Raw genomic sequence first — 18,360 nt, 5'->3', positions numbered from 1 at the left:
CTTGGACATCGGAGGGAATAGTATGGGATGTTCTCTGAAGATGCCCATCGATGCTTTCCCAAATCATTGGTTGTCATACCTAGGACTGTCTAGCAGTGTTTGGCTAGGATGTCCCCGTTATATCAGACCCGATTCGGAAGGGTATTAAGACGGAACCACCCATGGCAGCAATGGGGATTCACGGGCACTCAAGACCGGTGAGTTATATCCGTGAGAGGACGGGAATCACATTGTGGGGCCATTTATGGGTAGGGTTGCATATGGATAGACTTAGGCTCATGGGTGCTCAAGACCAGTGAGTTATATCTGTGAGAGGACATGAGAGCTTCCCATTTACTATATGTGGATGACCTATAGGGTTGATGAGTCCTTAGTCCGAGAGGGAATATGTTGACTCTAGTGTGAAGGATACCAGAAAGGATCTCGAGAGGGGGAGAATGGACGTATCTAGAGATGAGTTGATGTAACTGAGTAGATGACTTGCATTGGGCTAGGTTTAACCTTGGCATGCGCCAGTACATAGACCAATGGTGATGTGAGAGAGCGGTGACTTAACCCCCAGCCATCGATTATCCGCGAGGGATGACAGACCCATTACCAACCGGAGCCGAGTGACTGAGACCTTCCCAAAGAAGTATGGTGCTATGACTTAAAGCATGTCTGCCAATAGAGACCAGCATACATAAAGATTAGATGTATACATTCTTGCCTTGCTGAGTTCATTCGAACTCACTCCTTTATGTGCAGTCTTTATGTTAGATTATTCTATAGGTATTGACTACTATAAAGGAGAATATGATGAAGTGCAAGCCAAAGAAGCGTACTACACGCAAAGTACTGGCAACCATGAAGATAACCCTAATGATCAAGTTGCGTACTACGATTAGGCGTAATGTAGAGTTGGAACATCTATGTTGGATTGATGATGTAACAACCCCCATATTTCTAACCCGAGATCCGTATTGCAGGTCCGAGAACCCGAAGGTCTAGTCGGGTAAATTTGTGGAGTGTCCGGATAGAAGTCCATGATCCATACCCTGAACCCATGGATCTGGATCCCATGTCTTAAGAGCCTGCCTTGCTTGGTAGTTGCACTTCTGGAAGTCAAGTGATGTCTGGAGATGTCCGGATTGAAGGTAAGATCTCCCCCATCTCTTCTCTAGGGCTATGTTGTACTTGGATATCAACCCCCTAGCAAAAGCACCCTTGTATGGCAAATTACATGGGGGCGGTTGCTAGTGGCGGTCGATCAAACCAAGTGACCACCCGGTCTATTTTCGGGGTTTTGCCCTATTTTTTCCCCTGACTTCTATAAAAGGTAACCGTCGTCCAATTTACGAATATTTTATTTGTGGTTACCGTTTTTGGAGGTTAAACGGTTGAGGAGAAGTGTCGAACGTGGATCTGAAGTGCTGGCAGTGATCTGGGGATCAGTCCTTCTCTGTTTCTTGCTTTCTGAAGTGAGGTAATGGATTCACCCTTCATCCTTTATCTCCTTTGTCTTTCAATTTCGTGTTAACCCATCCCCTCATCATGGGGGTTACCCTTTTTGATCAATTGTGACTCTCTTTCCAATCTACTTGAGGTGATTCATCCGAAAACAAAACCCTGCTTTCGTGAAAAGGATAATTCAGTCAAGGGGAGAGTTGTGGGTAATCCAATGATGGTAATTGTTAGGATTCCTTCACCCTTTGGCTATAGGAGTGTTAGATTCGAGACTTAGACCATGATCACTCGAAATCCGGATTGAGAACGGATGATCAGAAGCCTGAGTTTCGGATTGAAACTCTCTGTTTTTGGTAGGTCACTAGTGGCGGTCGCTCAACCTAAGCAACCGGCCCAAGCGACCGGCTGGTAAACAATGACCAAATGACTTTTGGTTTTAATCCACTTTGATTCAATTAACTTATACATTATTGTAACCCTGTGTTTAGGTATTCTCTATTTGAAAAGAAAATCTTGTAATAGTTTACGGACCTCTTTTTACAGACAGTTTACTTATATGCAGGTAAGGACGTTCAATCCTATCTTGTGAATAGACTTGAACATGCTAGTCCAGTGTCTACTAGCATTAGTCTTTCTTTATATATGTTGTTGTAGTCATGTCTTATATATTAATCTTGTTATATGATTGTTGTTTGTCTTGTTTACATATATACTTTGTTGATTATTAATGTTATGTATTGATGATGGTTAGTATATGGTTTTGATGGATGAGGTATTTTTTGGGATATCTTAGCTTGGGATATTAGAAGGCTATGGAATGGGACACATGCCTGCTGATGTCTCCAACACTGTCATGACTGTTGGATGACATTCTTAGGTAGAGTCTAGAATTGCATGGCTAGGTACCCCACATGCTACTACCCTTTCGGTAGGGGGATTGAAACTGAATGACCCGTGATGATAGTGATGTGACGTTGGTCCACTGTTAGTCATATAAATGGTAGGGTTGCATATGTTAGGGTTGGGCTCATGAACGTCCAAGGAACGGACCAGGTGTCGTGAGGAGTCATGAGAGCTTCCACCCCAATAATATGTGGATGACCATAGGGTTAAGGAGTGGAGTCCAACAGCGGTAGCCAGTCCATGAGGATTCTCATTCCTAGGTTGCGAAGGATACTGAACCGAGTTGGTTGGTGCCATAGGGAATGTATCTGGACTTCATGTAGACATGTTACTAGTATGACCTTGCATTGGATTAGAAACCCCGACATGCGCCAGTACTCATTACCAATGGTCGTGGTAAGAGAGTGTTGACTTAACCCCAGCCATGGTATGAGAGCCAGGTGTAGACTTTCCCTTTTTTCCAGGATCCCTACAGAGGTATCCAGTCCTTGCCAGATCAGAGTGATTAGACCTACCCAGAGGAGGGTTGGTGTATATCTTAAAGCATGTCAGCTGTTAGAGACTTGCATAGTTAGAAATCATAGTATCATTGATACTTTGCACTCATTCATATCATTTATGCATTTATGATTTGTTAGATAGTTGGTGGGAATTGTAATTGTTCTTACTGAGTTCTCTAGAACTCACTTCTTTATTTTGTATATGTTTATTAGCCTGCACAGATGGAGGAATTATGCCGGAAGATGGACTGGTTTCCTATGAAGGAACCATCCCATATGAAGAGGATATGGCACCAACAGTGGGAAATGGAGATAGCCTGTGCGGGAGCTCCTGCGGGTGCATGGAGTGCGCTTATCGCACCTATTGATGGTCTGAGACGAAAAGTGGTTAGACGGTTTGCTCAGCGAATGGAGAAGAACTAGAGGACGCCCTTTTTAGAGATTCATGAAAAACACTATTTAGCCTTAGAAAAGGAAACTGGAAAGAAACTGATATAACTCTTTTGATTGCTTCCACTGAACTCGTATTCATTTTATTCATTATTCTTTCTTTTATTATTGTTATTGGAGTATTTGGACTCTTGTAATTCCTTTAATTCATTTATTGAACTATTATTGCTCTTGATTATCTTTATTTGTATTTAATATTGTTGATAGACTAAAACCGTGGATCCTATGACGGATCACTCCCATGGGTTGTCGGGCGGGTAACCGAGACCGGCGGGTGGGGTGTGATAGATGAAGTCCACTATTTTGAAGATGTTATCTTTAGGATAGAAAACTCGTAGTTCAGTTTGACTTTCTTTCTTTGTTTTCCTTTAAACTCAATTGTAATTCTTTTTAGACTTACGTGCTACATTTCCGCTGTAACTGTGGAGTGAGTTTCCGCCTCACTCTACTTCTTTTTGATGTGATTACATCTGGTATCATTTTCCGCACTCTGATTATACTAATATTCATTTCCTGATTATATCTTTTGTTTATAATATTATACTTGATTTTATCTGTTCATGATTATGTTATTGCATATGTGGGATGATTTCCTCGATACTTGATCTTCGGGGCTGTGGATCACACACCCGGGTATGCCAGTTAGGGTACCGGCTGGGGGGATGTGACACAAACGGGTGCAAATATACAGTTGAAAGAGGAGTCATGAAGGTCAATAAGGGTGCCCTCTTATTAATGGAGGAAAGAAGGTTGGTAATTTGTATGTCTTGCAAGGTACTACAATCAGTAGATCCGTTGCAACAGCTTCATCAGTTTCTAATTCAAATACTACAAAATTATGGCACATGAGATTAGGCCATATGAGTGAAAGAGGGATGACTGTATTGAGAAAAAGGGGTCTATTGTGTGGTCAAAGTATAGGAAAGATGGAGTTGTATGAGCATTGTGTGTTCGAAAAGTAGAAGAGAGTTAGTTTCAGTACTGCTATTTACAGGACCAAAAGGACTCTGGACTACATTCATTCAGATTTGTGGGGGCCATCCAAGGTTCCTTCAAAGGGAGCTGGTGTTAGGTATTTACTTACCTTTATTGATGATTATTATAGGAAGGTTTGGGTTTACTTCTTAAAGCACAAAAATGAAGTATTTGTTATTTTCAAGCAATGGAATTATAGAGCATATGAACAGAACCTTGTTAGACTACTTTAATGGAAGGTTTTGATTGAGAAGCAGATTGGGAAGCAAATTAAAATATTAAGAACTGAAAATGGCCTAGAATTCCATAAAGGAGACTTCAATGAATTATGTAGGAATGAGGGAACTGCGAGACACCATAAAATTGTGAAGACACCATACAATTGTGAAGACACCTCAGTAAAATGGAGTTGCAGAACATATGAACATAACCTAGTTAGAAAAGGCAAGGTGCATATTGTCAAATGTAGGATTGGGCAAGGAGTTTTGGGCAGAAGCAATAAATACAATAACATGGTTGTTACATAGGTTTCCCTACACAGCTATTGAGTGCAAAACTCTAAAGGAGGTACGGTCAAGTATAACTGCAGATTACAGTAATTTAAAAGTTTTTGGATGTCCTACTTATGCACATGTGAATGATAGGAAGTTGGAACCTAGGGCTAAGAAGTGCATTTTTCTTGGGCATGGATAAGGAGTTAAGGGATTAGATTATGGTGTCTTAATCCATATAATCCTAAATTTATTATTTGTAGAGATGTAACTTTTGATGAATCTCCTATGTTGAATCCTAAAAAAGAAACCCATATGAAAGTTAGAAAAATTTTGGGGAGAAAGTGGGATTTGAAGTAGAAGATCCATTTTCAAAGAAAGCACAATCAACTTCAATTTAGTCGCCCACTCTTACTGAAGAAGAAGGTGCTCCAAGGAATCAAGAAGAAGAAGAGTACAATATTGCTAGAAATAGGCCAAGGAAGAACATTAGACCACCACAAAAATATGGGCATGCTAAAATTGTTGCTTATGCATTGTTTGTTGCAGATACAATTGATAAAGTGAATTTGCAACATAAACTATTTCTTCAGTTGATTCTTTAAAGTGGTTGTTGGGCATAAATGAGGGGGTTGAGTCTCTTCATAAAAATCAGATATGGGAGCTTGTCAATCCGCCTAGAGGGAAGCAGATTGTTGGTTGCAAATGAGTTTACGAGAAGAAAGAATCCATCACAGGTGTTAGAGATGCTAGATACAAGGCACAATTGGTTGCAAAAAGGTATAGTCAGGTACAAGGTGTTGACTTTATTCACCTTTTGTTAAGCATAGTTCCATTCGTGTTTTGCTTGCTTTTGTTGCTATGCATAATTTGGAGTTAGACAACTTGATGTGAAAAATGCATTCTTGCATGGTGAACTAGAAGAACAGATTTATATGCATCAGCTTGACATGTTTTATTGTAGAAGGAAAAGAGGACCAGGGTTGCTTATTGAAAAAATCCCTATATGGTTTGAAACAATCTCCTAGATAGTGCTATATGAGGTTTGATTTATCATGGCTACTTTGGGTTATAGTAGATGCAATTATGATTGTTGTGTATACTTTAGAAGACTTTTTGATGATTCATTCATATATTTGTTGTTAATGTTGATGATATGTTAATTGCTGCTAAAAATATGGATGAGATTATCAAGTTGACGCAACAGTTAAGCACTGAATTTGAGATGAAAGACTTGGGGGCAACAAGAAAGATCTTGGTATGGAAATCAAGAGGGATAGAAAGGCAAGAAAGCAATGGTTATCTCAACAACAATAAATAGAAAAGGTGTTTGAGCGTTTTGGCATGAAAGATGCAAAAACTTGTTGGTATTCCAATTGCATATCATTTTAGGCTTTCAGTTGCTCTATCACCTCATATAGATGAAGAGATGACTTATATGTCATGTGTTCCATACTCTAGTGTAGTTGGTTCCATTAGGTATGCTATGGTGTGCACTCAAACTGACATTTCCCAAGCAATTAGTGTGGTGAGTAGATACTTATCATATCCAAGTGAAACTCATTGGGCAACAATGAAATGGATACTTAGGTATCTAAAGGGGACCTATATTGTGTCTTTGGAATTTGGGAGGAATGATAACAACTTGACAAGTTATGTTGATTCAGATTATGCAGGTGATCTTGACAAAAGAAAGTCACTCAATTGGTATGTGTTTACTTTGGGGGGTTGTGCAATCAATTGGAAGGCTACTTTACAGGTTACAGGTGCATTATCTACTACAGAAGCAGAGTATATCACAGTGACTAAAGTAGTTAAAGAAGTTGTTTGGCTTGGAGTCTTGTTTGGAGAACTCAACATGGTTCAAGAGTTGACTGTTGTCCATTGTGATAGCCAAAGTGCTATGCACTTGATTTGAGATCAGTTGTATCATGAGAGGACGAATCACATTGATGTTCGGTATCACTATGTCAGAGAAGTAGTTGTTGAAGGCAATATCCAAGTATTGAAGATTGGTACTGAAGACAATTCAGCTGATATGTTGACAAAGCCATTATGTATTTGCAAGTTTAGGCGTTGCTTGGACTTGATTGGAGTTGGTCACATTAGAGCTCAGCCCATGAAGGGGCTTCTAGAGAAGATGAAGATTATTTGACTTCATGGGATAATTCAAGTCAAGGTGGAGATATTGTTATGTTTTGACTGAAATTCTTGTACCTGATTTTGAAGATGGACCCATACTGATATATTTTGATGGGCGACCTGAATAATCCGTTTGTAGAGATTTGTGGTAGAAGCGGAGGGCTTGGGCCGATAAGAGTCTATATATGTGTGTGTGTATATATATATATATCTTATGTTCGCTTACCACGTATTATTGAGAGATTTGGGATTTTCGATTAGGGTTTTGGGTGAGAGTTCTTGTAACGCCATTCTTGGTGATTGGTTATGAGATCTCCTTCTGTTATTCTTCTACATAATGAAAAACTCTTTTTCTTCACCCGTGGACGTAGCATACCATGTCAGTGTGTGAACTATGTTAAATCTCTGTGTGTTTTCATTTTTTGATTCATTATTTCATAGTGTTTGTTATAACAATGACGAAGAAGCTGATTAGTTGGTAGACATGTTTACCCAAGGGTTGTTTGCTTCTAGGTTTTGTACTAATTGTACCAAGCTGAGCATAGTGACTTGTATGCTCCAACTTGAGGGGCAGTTTTGTCCTAGCATTTTTTCATTAAGTTTAAGGTTGATTCTTTTTTTAACTCATGTATTTCTGTTCCATTTAATAGGGCAAAACAAACCTTCTATAATAAATAAACTGACAACTGCTGTGCTTGTTTGGTGAACCGTGGCCTCATGCTCCATATACATAAAGAAATACTTCACACTTCAATAGTCCATAGTTCATTACATTCAAACTAAAACATAGAACCAATAATAGCACTTAATAGCAACCATCATAGTTTATGTAATATGAGGGGAGCTCCATATTGAGGCTGAAGAGTGACAACAGTATGAGGAGCATGTGCATATGAAGGCGATAGCTCAAACCAAAAATTCTGTAGTATCATTGCCATTGTCATCTTTACCTCTAACATTGCAAAGTTCTGACCCATGCATATCCGAGGTCCCCAGCCAAATGGGAAGAATGAAACTACTTGGTTCTTCATTGCCTTCAAAATTCCTTCTGAGAATCTTTCTGGATTGAACTCTTCAGCATCTTCACCCCAAAGTTCACGATCCCTATGAACTACAATTTCAGGCAATGTCAACCAAATTCCCTTAGGGAAAGTGAAGTCTCCCAGCTTCATCTCCTTATAAGTAAATCTACTAAGCATGGTGGCTGCTGGGTATAACCTAAGGACCTCATACAGAACCATTGTCACCTGAAAATGAATTTTGTTATCAGCATTTTGTGGTTGCAGAACATATATTGCAAAAAAAATCCTAGCTTGTAAAGTTGAAAAAACAAAAAAAACTCACAATTTTTAGCTGGTTTAATCCATCGAAATTTGGTTTGTCTTTCCCGAAGATTTGCAAAACCTCTTCCCTCGCCCGTGATTGCCATTCTGGATGCATACTCAATACAATCATTGTCCAGGTGAGAAGAACTGCACTAGTCTCTTGTCCAGCGAAGTAAAATAGTTTACACTCTCCCATCACTTCCTCCATACTCAATCCAGCATTTTTAGATTTCCCACTTTCTTTAATTTCTTTAGCATTGGATTCAAGTAGTATTCCCAATAAGTCATCTTTGCTACTCTCTTCCAATACTTCTCTTCCCTTCATTCTCCTGCTGATGATTCTCAGAAGCAATGAGCGCACTTCTGCATCTATTTCCTTCATTCTTCTATTCCTTTGTGTAGGTAAGAACCTGCTATGCATTACCTTGATCAACTCGATGAACTAATGTCGAAAACAAGAACTTTAAATATCCAAAAAAATTAATGAAATCATAGACAACAATCAGTGTCACAAAATTTTACTTATATATTTTGGCAGGACTGCCTATGTGACATCTACCTTACTATCCATAAAGAATAGGTCCTGATCAAACCGATCTTGTTTTTTAGTTTTACTTTCCAAGCTACCCATATGCCCTAAAAAGAAAACTTTTCTCAAGGGTTCAGGTTCAGTCCTCAGCCTCTGAAACTCCCTTGAATCATAAGACCTATTGAATAAAATTTAGGTTAAACCATAAGAACTTCTACTGTACCTGGAACCTGGAATGTAAAGGGACCTAGAAGCTTGAATCATAAGAGCAGCCTGTTCCGTTTGGAGTTCAAATATCTTCATTCCTTCTTTGTAGCTGCTACCAAAAGCTGCTCGAGAAATCACATCTCCAGTAAGATTTCTCATCTCTGTCCACACATCTATTTCGCACAGACCCTTTGATGCAACTAACTTCTCCCAGTTGGTTACCAGGTCACAACAACTAGCATGAAATGCAGGAAGCATATGCTTTAAACAAACATCAAAGAAGGAAAAGTGATCAGACAAGTCATGACATTGAAATATAATAAATACTGTCAACGAATGAAAGAGATTAGGAATTCAAATTTTGAAGGGAATGTTAAAGTGGAAAGCACACCTTTATCTTTTCAATATGGAAGGCTGGGTTGATGATCCTCCTGTGCTTGGCCCAGTCCTCACCTTCACGGCTTGCGACCCCATTTGACAACAACTTGGAATACGGGTTGGTCTTTGGCTTCACGAAATGTCCAAATTTGTTTGACAAGATATCCCTTATTAGAACTGGATCAGTGATATACACTCTAGGGATCGGTCCAAACCATGAAACAAACATTTTCCCTGCACATTTCAAGGCGTGTCAATTCTAGCTAGTTTCATAAGTAAGAATTTAACATGAAAGTTTGGGCTTTTGTTTTCTTGTTTTCGTTAAAGAACAAAAAGCATGCATGCATTTGGTGACGTTCTTGTTCTAAGAGATTGGATCTTGTGTAAAATCCGTTCAGTGTTTGAAAGACTATTCTTCATTAGGAAATGGGCAGGTTACCCTTCGAGAAATATTTCTATTTGGGCAGATCCAAAAATAATAAATAAATAAAATAAAATTCCACTTGTCACTCATTCCCATTTTTTATCCTGCATCTCGCCCTTATTAGACTGATTTTATCACTGGTTCGTTCAAGAAAACAAAAGACACTTATCACCCATTCCCATTTGCTATCATGCCTCTAGCCTTATTAGACTTATTTTCTCTGGTTCACAAGAAACACTTCTCACCCATTATTCTATTTTCGGAGAACAAAAGAGTGCTAAGGCTGCACTCCGAGAAGGTAGCCAAATACATTCTTTATCTCTACATTTACATTACATTCCCTACGAGCAAAGAGTAGGTAGCATTGGTTTCTTTTAACTGGTCACTCTGGGGATGTAAACAGATCAAATTCAGCTTGAATAAGGTAATATCTGTGTTCGAATCCAATTATTAAATACATTATCCCAATTAAAATCCAATATCATAATTGGATTTCAGATAATATCAGATCTGAATTCAAAGTAATCGATGGATAAAACTATCCGAAAGTAGTTCGAATATTTGGTATCTGATTAGAATAGCTATAGGTTGTTTAATATAATTAATTATTATTAATGAAGGGATAATGATGTGTTCCCAAAAATTAAATTTTAATCGGATACAAATATTAGATACAAATAATATCCGTCAAATATCTAATTGAATAGGATAAAAAATTGGTATATCCGAATTCAAATATGATTATTAATTGAATCATTCGAATCCAAATTCAAAAAGATTGAATTTAGATGCTCTTAAATGGATACGAGTCGAATTGAATTTTCGACTCTCCATTTACATCTCTAGTCATTCTTGTTCTATTATATGCATCCTTTTTACACCATGACTAATCCTACAATTTTGGCATGCTTTTAAATATGATAAAAAGTAATGATCTCATTCTTTTTGAGTGAGCATTTAATAGGGGCTCATTTGATGTACATCTCCTGTTGGCAAGAAATTAATATTGGATGTCTATTGAAAAAATTCTTCTGTTAAACTTCGTTCAAAATAATATTTAATAAGATGGGTTACACAATGGACAAAAATATAGATTATTTTAAAAGAGAAAAAAGAAACAAAGCAATTCGGTGAATGGTCTATATCAGCCACATCATCATTTGATCTTCTTGAGATATATCATATCATTGGATATTATAGGAAAAAAATGAATTGAAAAGTGGTGGTTACTTTTCATTATTTAAAGGGAAAATTACATTTACAACCTTAGTGTTTGTGGGTAATTATGTTTACACTATCTAAATTTTATTTTTAAATTTATATTTTTTATATTATGAAGTATATAACAACCCTATCCATACTATTAAAATAATAAGATTAAGTAATGACTCACCATGTAGTATATTTTCAGAAGTTTTAGTATTACCCTATTTTCTTTCAAACCCAAAAAAAAAAAAAAAAAAAAAGAAATTATTCCTATCTTTTATCAAAACAAATACATTTCTGTTTTTTATTTAACAAAAAGAAACCCCTTACATTAAGATTCATTAAGGGTAAATATATATTTTTTATATTCTTTATCAAAACATCTTTTTATATTTAAAACTACCGAAAATTTTTTAGTTTTGAAAAGGATTTACTCAACATCATACTTTAAAAAAAGTTTTACTTGTATGGATTTTATAATAATTACAAAATCCCAAATTTTGTGATAATTTTTCCCACCCAACTAATATTCTATTACAAAATACCTAAATTACCCTCAAGTCTTTTATATAAAAACTTGTGAGAAGCAGCATTTATCAATTTCTTCAATCTCATGGTAATTCTAGGGCCGACAACATTCTGTCTTTTGTAGCTCTTAGTGCTCCTATGATTCGCCAATTTCATCATTTGCAATAAAAGACTTGAGGGTAATTTGGATAGTTTATAGTAGAATATTAGTTTGGTAGAAAAAATTATTAAAAATTTTGAGTTTTAATAATTATTTTCAAAATAGAATCCATTTGAGTAAAACAAATTTAAAATTATTTTATTGAGTAAATTTTTTTAAAATCTGACCATTTGGAAAATTTTCAGAATCCAATAAATCCAAAGTTTTATTGTCTCAAGTCAAGAACACCTAAAAGGTGCAATAGGCAGTGCACCGTAGAGTGTTTTTATTGACTCCCAAGTGTGGTTCACCATCTAGTGCACCTTCATGAAAAGATAAGGACGTTTTTTTGAAGGGGTAATAGGTGTTTCTTAAAATAATTTGTTCACTAATAAATGAGCTGGCGAGAGAATCAGTCTGATTTTTGCAGTTCTATCAAGAAAGCAGGAACCTGATAAAATGATCTGAACGGCAAAAGTCTCTCAAGACCACACCACCCCTATTCTAAGATCCTTTGCTTTTCCATCTCATATCTTCGGTTGGAAACTAGATTTTCGTTTCTCAGCACTGAAACATGTAAAGAATGGTCTCTATCCTTGAGATGAAAGAAGAATGGGAAAGAAAACAATAATACTAATAACGACAAACAGCAAAACATAACAGAGAAAGATCAAGAAGTAGATTAGCTTTGAAGTGTGTACCATAGTTATTGATGGACTGATGAATAAATGGCGTTACACGTGGCAAGATGTTATGAGAGAGATTCATGGGTTTGGATTGAACTTCCTTCACCAGTTTCATCTCTTCTTTGAGAGTGCCGTAAAGAAACTTGTAGGAAGGACCCTTGATGCCTTGCTCCCTTAGATTCTTCTCCAGCTTCTTTGGTCTCCACCATCCCCAGAGCAGCAATTTCCACACGCATAAAACAACAAATATGGAAGCTGTGGCCAAAGCAATAAACACATATTCTCCCATCTATTCTCGGTTTTCTCTCTACCTTTCTCCCCTTCTCTTTCTAAGCTTCTAACGAAGAGAAGGAAAAAATGGGAGTTAGAGAGAGAATCTCTACTTCTCATATTAATAACCTTGATGAGACTGAATTATAAATAATTGAATCAGCATCATGCATGTGATCATGGCTTGTTTTATCATGCATTAACTTCATTTTCAATCAATCAACCATTTTATTTTATTAGTGGGGGTAGGTTTAAATCCTTGTATATTTTATGAATGCAATTGTTACCTCATTTTGGACCCTAGTAATACCAATTAAAGAGAGGAGTTTGAGAATAACCCATATAATTGAGATAAAGATTTTATATTTTGCTCTTCTGCTTCTTCTTCACTCTTTGTCTTTTTCTTTTTACCATTAAGTCCACACAATTGATTGGGCCTAATCTATCCTAACTATATAAAACAAAGGAAGGGATTGATATTGTTTCTAGAAAATTTGTTCGTTTAGGTCACAACCAGCAATGAGGAGATTTATTAGAAGAGTTGAAGAGATAACCTTCTGGCCGAAATTACATCGATTATAACAAACACCACGAAATAACGAATCGAAAAAGAAACATAAACGAAAACACACAGATTTAACGTGGTTCATACACCAATATGGTTGCTACGTTCGTGGGCGAAGAAGAAGAAAAAGAGAGCTCACAACCAATCACCAGGAATGACATTACAAGAACTCTTACCTAAAACCCTAATTGAAAATTCCAAATCTCTCAATAATGAGGTCTTTGCAAATAGGTCATTCGGGTCGCCCACCAAAATATGTCGGTATGGGTCCATCACCCAAATTTGGTACAAGAATTCGAGTCAAAACATAATAACTTCAGAAATGTTTATAAGAGAAGGTGAATCGGACGACTAAATCTTGGACAAACCCAACTTACGAGAGCCACAGACCAAGAAATTCACCAGAAGGTTCGCAAGTCGTTTAATAAACAGAAATTGAATAGAAGAGTAAGAAGAAGAGATAGAATTGATTTCCTTAACAAGAGCAGAGGCATGCCAATCTGTTGGAATTTATTAAAATAATTAATAAATTAAATGCCCAAGGGCAACTCTGAAAACTCACAATTAGGGCGGTTACAGAATATAAGTTATACATTTGTAACCATCACATCACATAAGAGTGATTCATTCGTACGAGAGCTTTTCCAGAAAAGAAGCAGCTCCATCTCTCTCTCCCTCTCTCCTAGAAACGCAGGAAGGAGAAATCCATTGGAGGTTTCCTTCCTTTGTTTTAGATCACTCTTCCATCTTCTTCCCACACAGCATTTGGGTTGTGAAAATTATTCCCTTTCCTAGTGATTATGGAATCACCCCAGTAGAGCTTTGGTGGTGGAACGAGAACGTGGATCCAGATTTACTTCCGCTGCAAATACTTTATTAAAAGGAAAGCGAATCCAGGTAAGGATCTTTCCCCATCAATTATGGAATTGAAAATTACATAGAGTATTACCTACATTGGTATCAGAGCCGTGGTTCCCACAATTCTCGGTTCCTGCCCATTGTTTATTTTCATTGTATGGATCCAATGGGAGGATCAAAGGCTTATAATAACCCATGGGAGAATTGATAGGGTTTTTGGAAACCCTTATTTCTTTTGTTCGGATCCGAGTGGAAGGATCCTTGTAAATCTCCCTTGTGAATTTTTGCATGAATTGAGAATTCATGATAATTATTTTTTGTTTAATATTTATTTTTGGATGATTTTTTGGGTAAAAAAATGTGATTTTTCGTTTTTTTGAAGAAAAAAAATGTCGTTTTTTGCCACTATGGATTAGACGGACGTCCATCTATTGTCAGACTGATCACAGTGACCCAGACGGAAATTCCGTCTGGGTAGACGGTCATCTGTCTGGCACAAAAGGCAGACGGACGTCCGTCTGGGCATAAAAGGTAGACGGACGTCCGTCTAGGCATAAAAGGCAGACACACGATCGTCTGGGGAGACGGCAGTCTGTCTGGAAGATGGATTTTTTTTTATATTGGTCTGTCCAGTTCAGAATGTGTTTCTAACTTACTGAACACCAATGGCCTGACAATCTTTGTGATGTTTGGGCATTGAGGGGGAGCTAATGAGGTAGAAGTGTTCTGTGTGAACCACATCATAGCATTAACATGATTGCATGTTTTATTTTATTAAAACTATTTTTAATTATGGGTCTATCAATCATGTATTCTGCAAAGAATGAAACTAGTGTATAAGTCTATGTGGGTTTGCATGAGAATTTGATTGAATGTTTGTTAGCATCTCTTTTGGTTTAAATGCTTATCCTATAGCTTGACTATGCTAGTGTGATTTACTGTTGCCTGAGTTGTGTTTTATGTTAGAATAGTTGAACTCATCCTAGTATATAATGTCTCTAGAATAAATGGCTACTACCAAGAGCATTGTTGCTGACTTTGCGAAAGGAGATAAACTGAATGAGAGGAATTATGACTTTTGGCACTGAAAGGTGCAGTATCTCCTAGAAGAACAGAACATGCTGAAAACCATAAACTAGACCGTGTCCCCACCTGAGGAAGGTACCATTGCACAAGTATCGTCGGGACCTTGAGCTTTACAATGCCTGGAAGATGAAGGACCGGGTAGCTAGGATTAGTATCCTAAGCTCCATGAGGGATGACCTGATGCTTCGATTTGAGAAGCAGAGGACTACAATGTCCTTGTGGGAGTCTGTGAAGTTCCAGTACCGAGGGACTTCAACCACAAGAGGCCGCCAGCTCGGACTCATCTTTGACGGTTATAAAATGTGCCAGGGTCACACCATGAGGCAGCATATAACCAATCATGCTTAACATGATTAGTGAGTTGAGCGCATGTGGGCGCCAAAAGACTGATGAGGAGCAAGTTTCTGTAGTCATCAAGTCATTGTCAAAGACTTGGGAGCATATGAAGATCTTCTTGACCCATGCTAATGATGTCAAATCTTTTGATCAAGCTGCCAAACACCTTGAGCTAGAGGAGGATCGGATGTTGGCCGATGCCCCTCAAACTGAAGTACTTGCTGCTGAAGCTAGCACTAGTAAGGGTGCAGGCTTCAAGCGCAAGAAGGAGAGAGCTCAACCTCAGCGGTCTAGGCAAAGTAACAGAGGTGGGAACAAAATCAAGAGTGGTTTATGAGACATGGTTTTAGAGTTGTATTTGAAAACAATTCTTTAGTTTTGTATCTAGGTGACACAGTTTTATGGTTATGGTTTTCTTCAAAATGGTTTCATTGTATTGGATACAATTGATTATTCATTTAATTTTAATAGTCTTTTGTTTGCCAAGATACTGTGTGTATTGATTCTAATTTGTGGCATATTAGCTTAGATAGGATGAACAGGTTCGCAAGAGAAGGTCTCTTAGGCCAAGGGTCACTATCTGATTTGCCAACCTATGAGTCATGTCTAGCAGGAAAAGCAACTAGAAAACCATTTAAAAAGGCTTTGAGAGCCTCTCTTCCTTTAGAACTTATCCATTCAGATGTATGTGGACCCATAAATGTGCATACTAGAAAAGGACAAGCTTATTTCATCACATTCATAGATGACTATACACGGTATGGTCACATTTATCTAATTTCTCATAAGTCAGAAGCTCTAGAACGTTTTAAGAAATTCATGAGCTTAGTTGAGAATCAATTAGATAAAAAGATTAAAACTCTTAGAACGGATAGAGGTACAGAGTATCTCTCCGATATGTTCAAAGGGTTGTGTGATGAAAAGGGGATATCTAGAAAACTTACTATTCCAGGGACTCCACAGCAAAATGGGGTTGCTGAGAGAGGAATAGAATCTTGCTAGACATGGTAAGATCCATAATGGCACAAGAAAATCTACCCATTTCTTATTGGGGAGATGCTTTGCTGACTGCGGCCTATATCCTCAACAGAGTTCCAACCAAATCGATTCCTTCAACACCATATGAGTTGTGGACTGGAAGGAAGCCAAATTTGAGTTACTTGCGCGCATGGGGATGTGCAGCATATGTTCACTCTACTTCTCACCAATATGGAAAGCTTTGACCTAGAAGAAGACAGTGTATCTTTGTGAGATATTCTGAACCCTCAAAGGGCCATGTCTTTATTGGACTAGATGAGAGTGAGAGGAGAACATAACTTGAGTCTAGGGATGCAACATTCTTGGAGAATGATTTTCCATCTCTTTCAGGAGTTAACAAAGAATTATCGGAATTCTTTGAGATACAAGATAGTGGTCTTGTCACTGCAGGGATTCAGATTCTGGATAATGAACCTGGAGTTCATCCAGAAGATCCTAGTGGGAGTGGGAGTGCAAACGTGATAGCTGTCACATCAACCCTACCGGTACCCTATCTGGCATACCCGAGTGTGTGATCCACAGTCCACAAGATCCAATAGTTAGTGAAATCATCCTCCCACATTCACAACAATATAATCAAGAACAAGACTAAATCAATGTTAACAATATTATTCAAATGAATCAAAGTAAGTAACGGAATAATCATCAGAGTGTGGAAAAGATACCAATAGATATGTAAATCAAAAGTAGAGTGAGGCGGAATCTCACTCCACGAGTACAGCGGAATGTAGTTCAAAAATCAAATGGGATTACAACTGATTCTAAAGACAGGAAAGAAAGATATAATCTAACTAAACTAGAGTCTTCTCTACTTTATAAAGGATGTCCTCATAAACGTAGACTTCATCGATGATGCTCAAACGCTCCCACTCCACAGTAGGGCTAATCCTGGTAATAAGAGAGACCACTCGAGGGATCCTCACAGTAATCTTCATAATCGCCAATACTTTGCGTATGGTACGCTTCTACATCTTGCGCTTCCTCATATTGCACTTCATAGCCATCAAAACCTGTAGAATAGTCTAACGAAAGATATTGTACAAAAAGGAGTGAGTTTCAAAAGAAACTCAGCAAGGCAAGTTATTCCATAATAGCATAAATAACATAGTATCACAAACGAAGCAATAAGTGATATGATATGAGACAACAATGCATGTATGAGTCTAACTCTATGTATGCTGGTCTCTATAGGTAGACATGCTTTAAGTCATAGCACCATACTTCTTTGGGTAGGTCTCATCTCACAACGCCGGTTGGCAAAGGGTCCTTTATCCATCTTGGACAATCCATGGTTAGGGGTTAAGTCACCTCTCTCTCACATCACCGTTTGGTATAAGTATTGGCACATGTCAAGGTAAAGCCTAGCCCAATGCAAGTCTTCTACTTAGTCATATCAACTCAGATCCAGATACGTCCATTCCTCCCCTCTCGGGATTCTTTCCGGTATCCTTCACACTAGAGTCAGCGTATCCGACTCTCTCAAATACGGACTCATCAACCCTATAGGTCATCCACATATAGTAAACGGGAAGCTCTCATGTCCTCTCACGGGTTGGTTACCGGTCTTGAACGCCCATGAGCCCAAGTCTATCCATATGCAACTCTACCCACAAATGGTCCCTACAATGTGATTCATGTCCCCTCACGGATATAACTCACCGGTCTTGAGCACCCATGAATCCCCATTGCTACCATGGGTCGTTCGGTCTCAATACCCTTCCGATTCAGGTATGATATAACAGGGATATAACCTAGCCAAACACTGCTAGACAAGTCCTAGGTATGAAAACGAATAATCTAAGAAAGCGTCAAAGGGCAACATTGGAAATATCCCATACTACTCCCAATGAAGTCCAAGGACAGAAATGTCAAAAGGAC

General features: G+C 38.0%; 1 protein-coding gene and 1 pseudogene across 1 annotated transcript; one reads left to right on the top strand and one right to left on the bottom strand.

The window, feature by feature from the left end:
• Positions 1-5,942: 5,942 nt before the first annotated feature.
• On the top strand, positions 5,943-6,683 carry LOC149005267 (secreted RxLR effector protein 161 pseudogene; annotated as a pseudogene).
• A 639-nt stretch (positions 6,684-7,322) lies between these two features.
• On the bottom strand, positions 7,323-12,680 carry LOC149005266 (cytochrome P450 CYP72A219-like). The gene is made up of 5 exons (XM_089168193.1): positions 12,345-12,680; positions 9,360-9,580; positions 8,985-9,229; positions 8,252-8,642; positions 7,323-8,154 (listed from the first exon to the last, which is right to left on the bottom strand). Exons 1-5 carry the CDS (start codon positions 12,616-12,618, stop codon positions 7,726-7,728), a joined length of 1,560 nt encoding a protein of 519 aa, XP_089024319.1. The 5' UTR covers positions 12,619-12,680; the 3' UTR covers positions 7,323-7,725.
• Between the last annotated feature and the right edge of the window lie 5,680 nt (positions 12,681-18,360).

This window comes from Hakea prostrata, chromosome 9 (genome assembly GCF_041222555.1).
Source record: "Hakea prostrata isolate BN-2017 chromosome 9, UWA_Hpros_2, whole genome shotgun sequence".
NCBI lineage: Eukaryota > Viridiplantae > Streptophyta > Magnoliopsida > Proteales > Proteaceae > Hakea > Hakea prostrata.
Note: the sequence above shows the minus strand (reverse complement) of the source record. Positions and strands in the feature narration are given on the sequence as shown.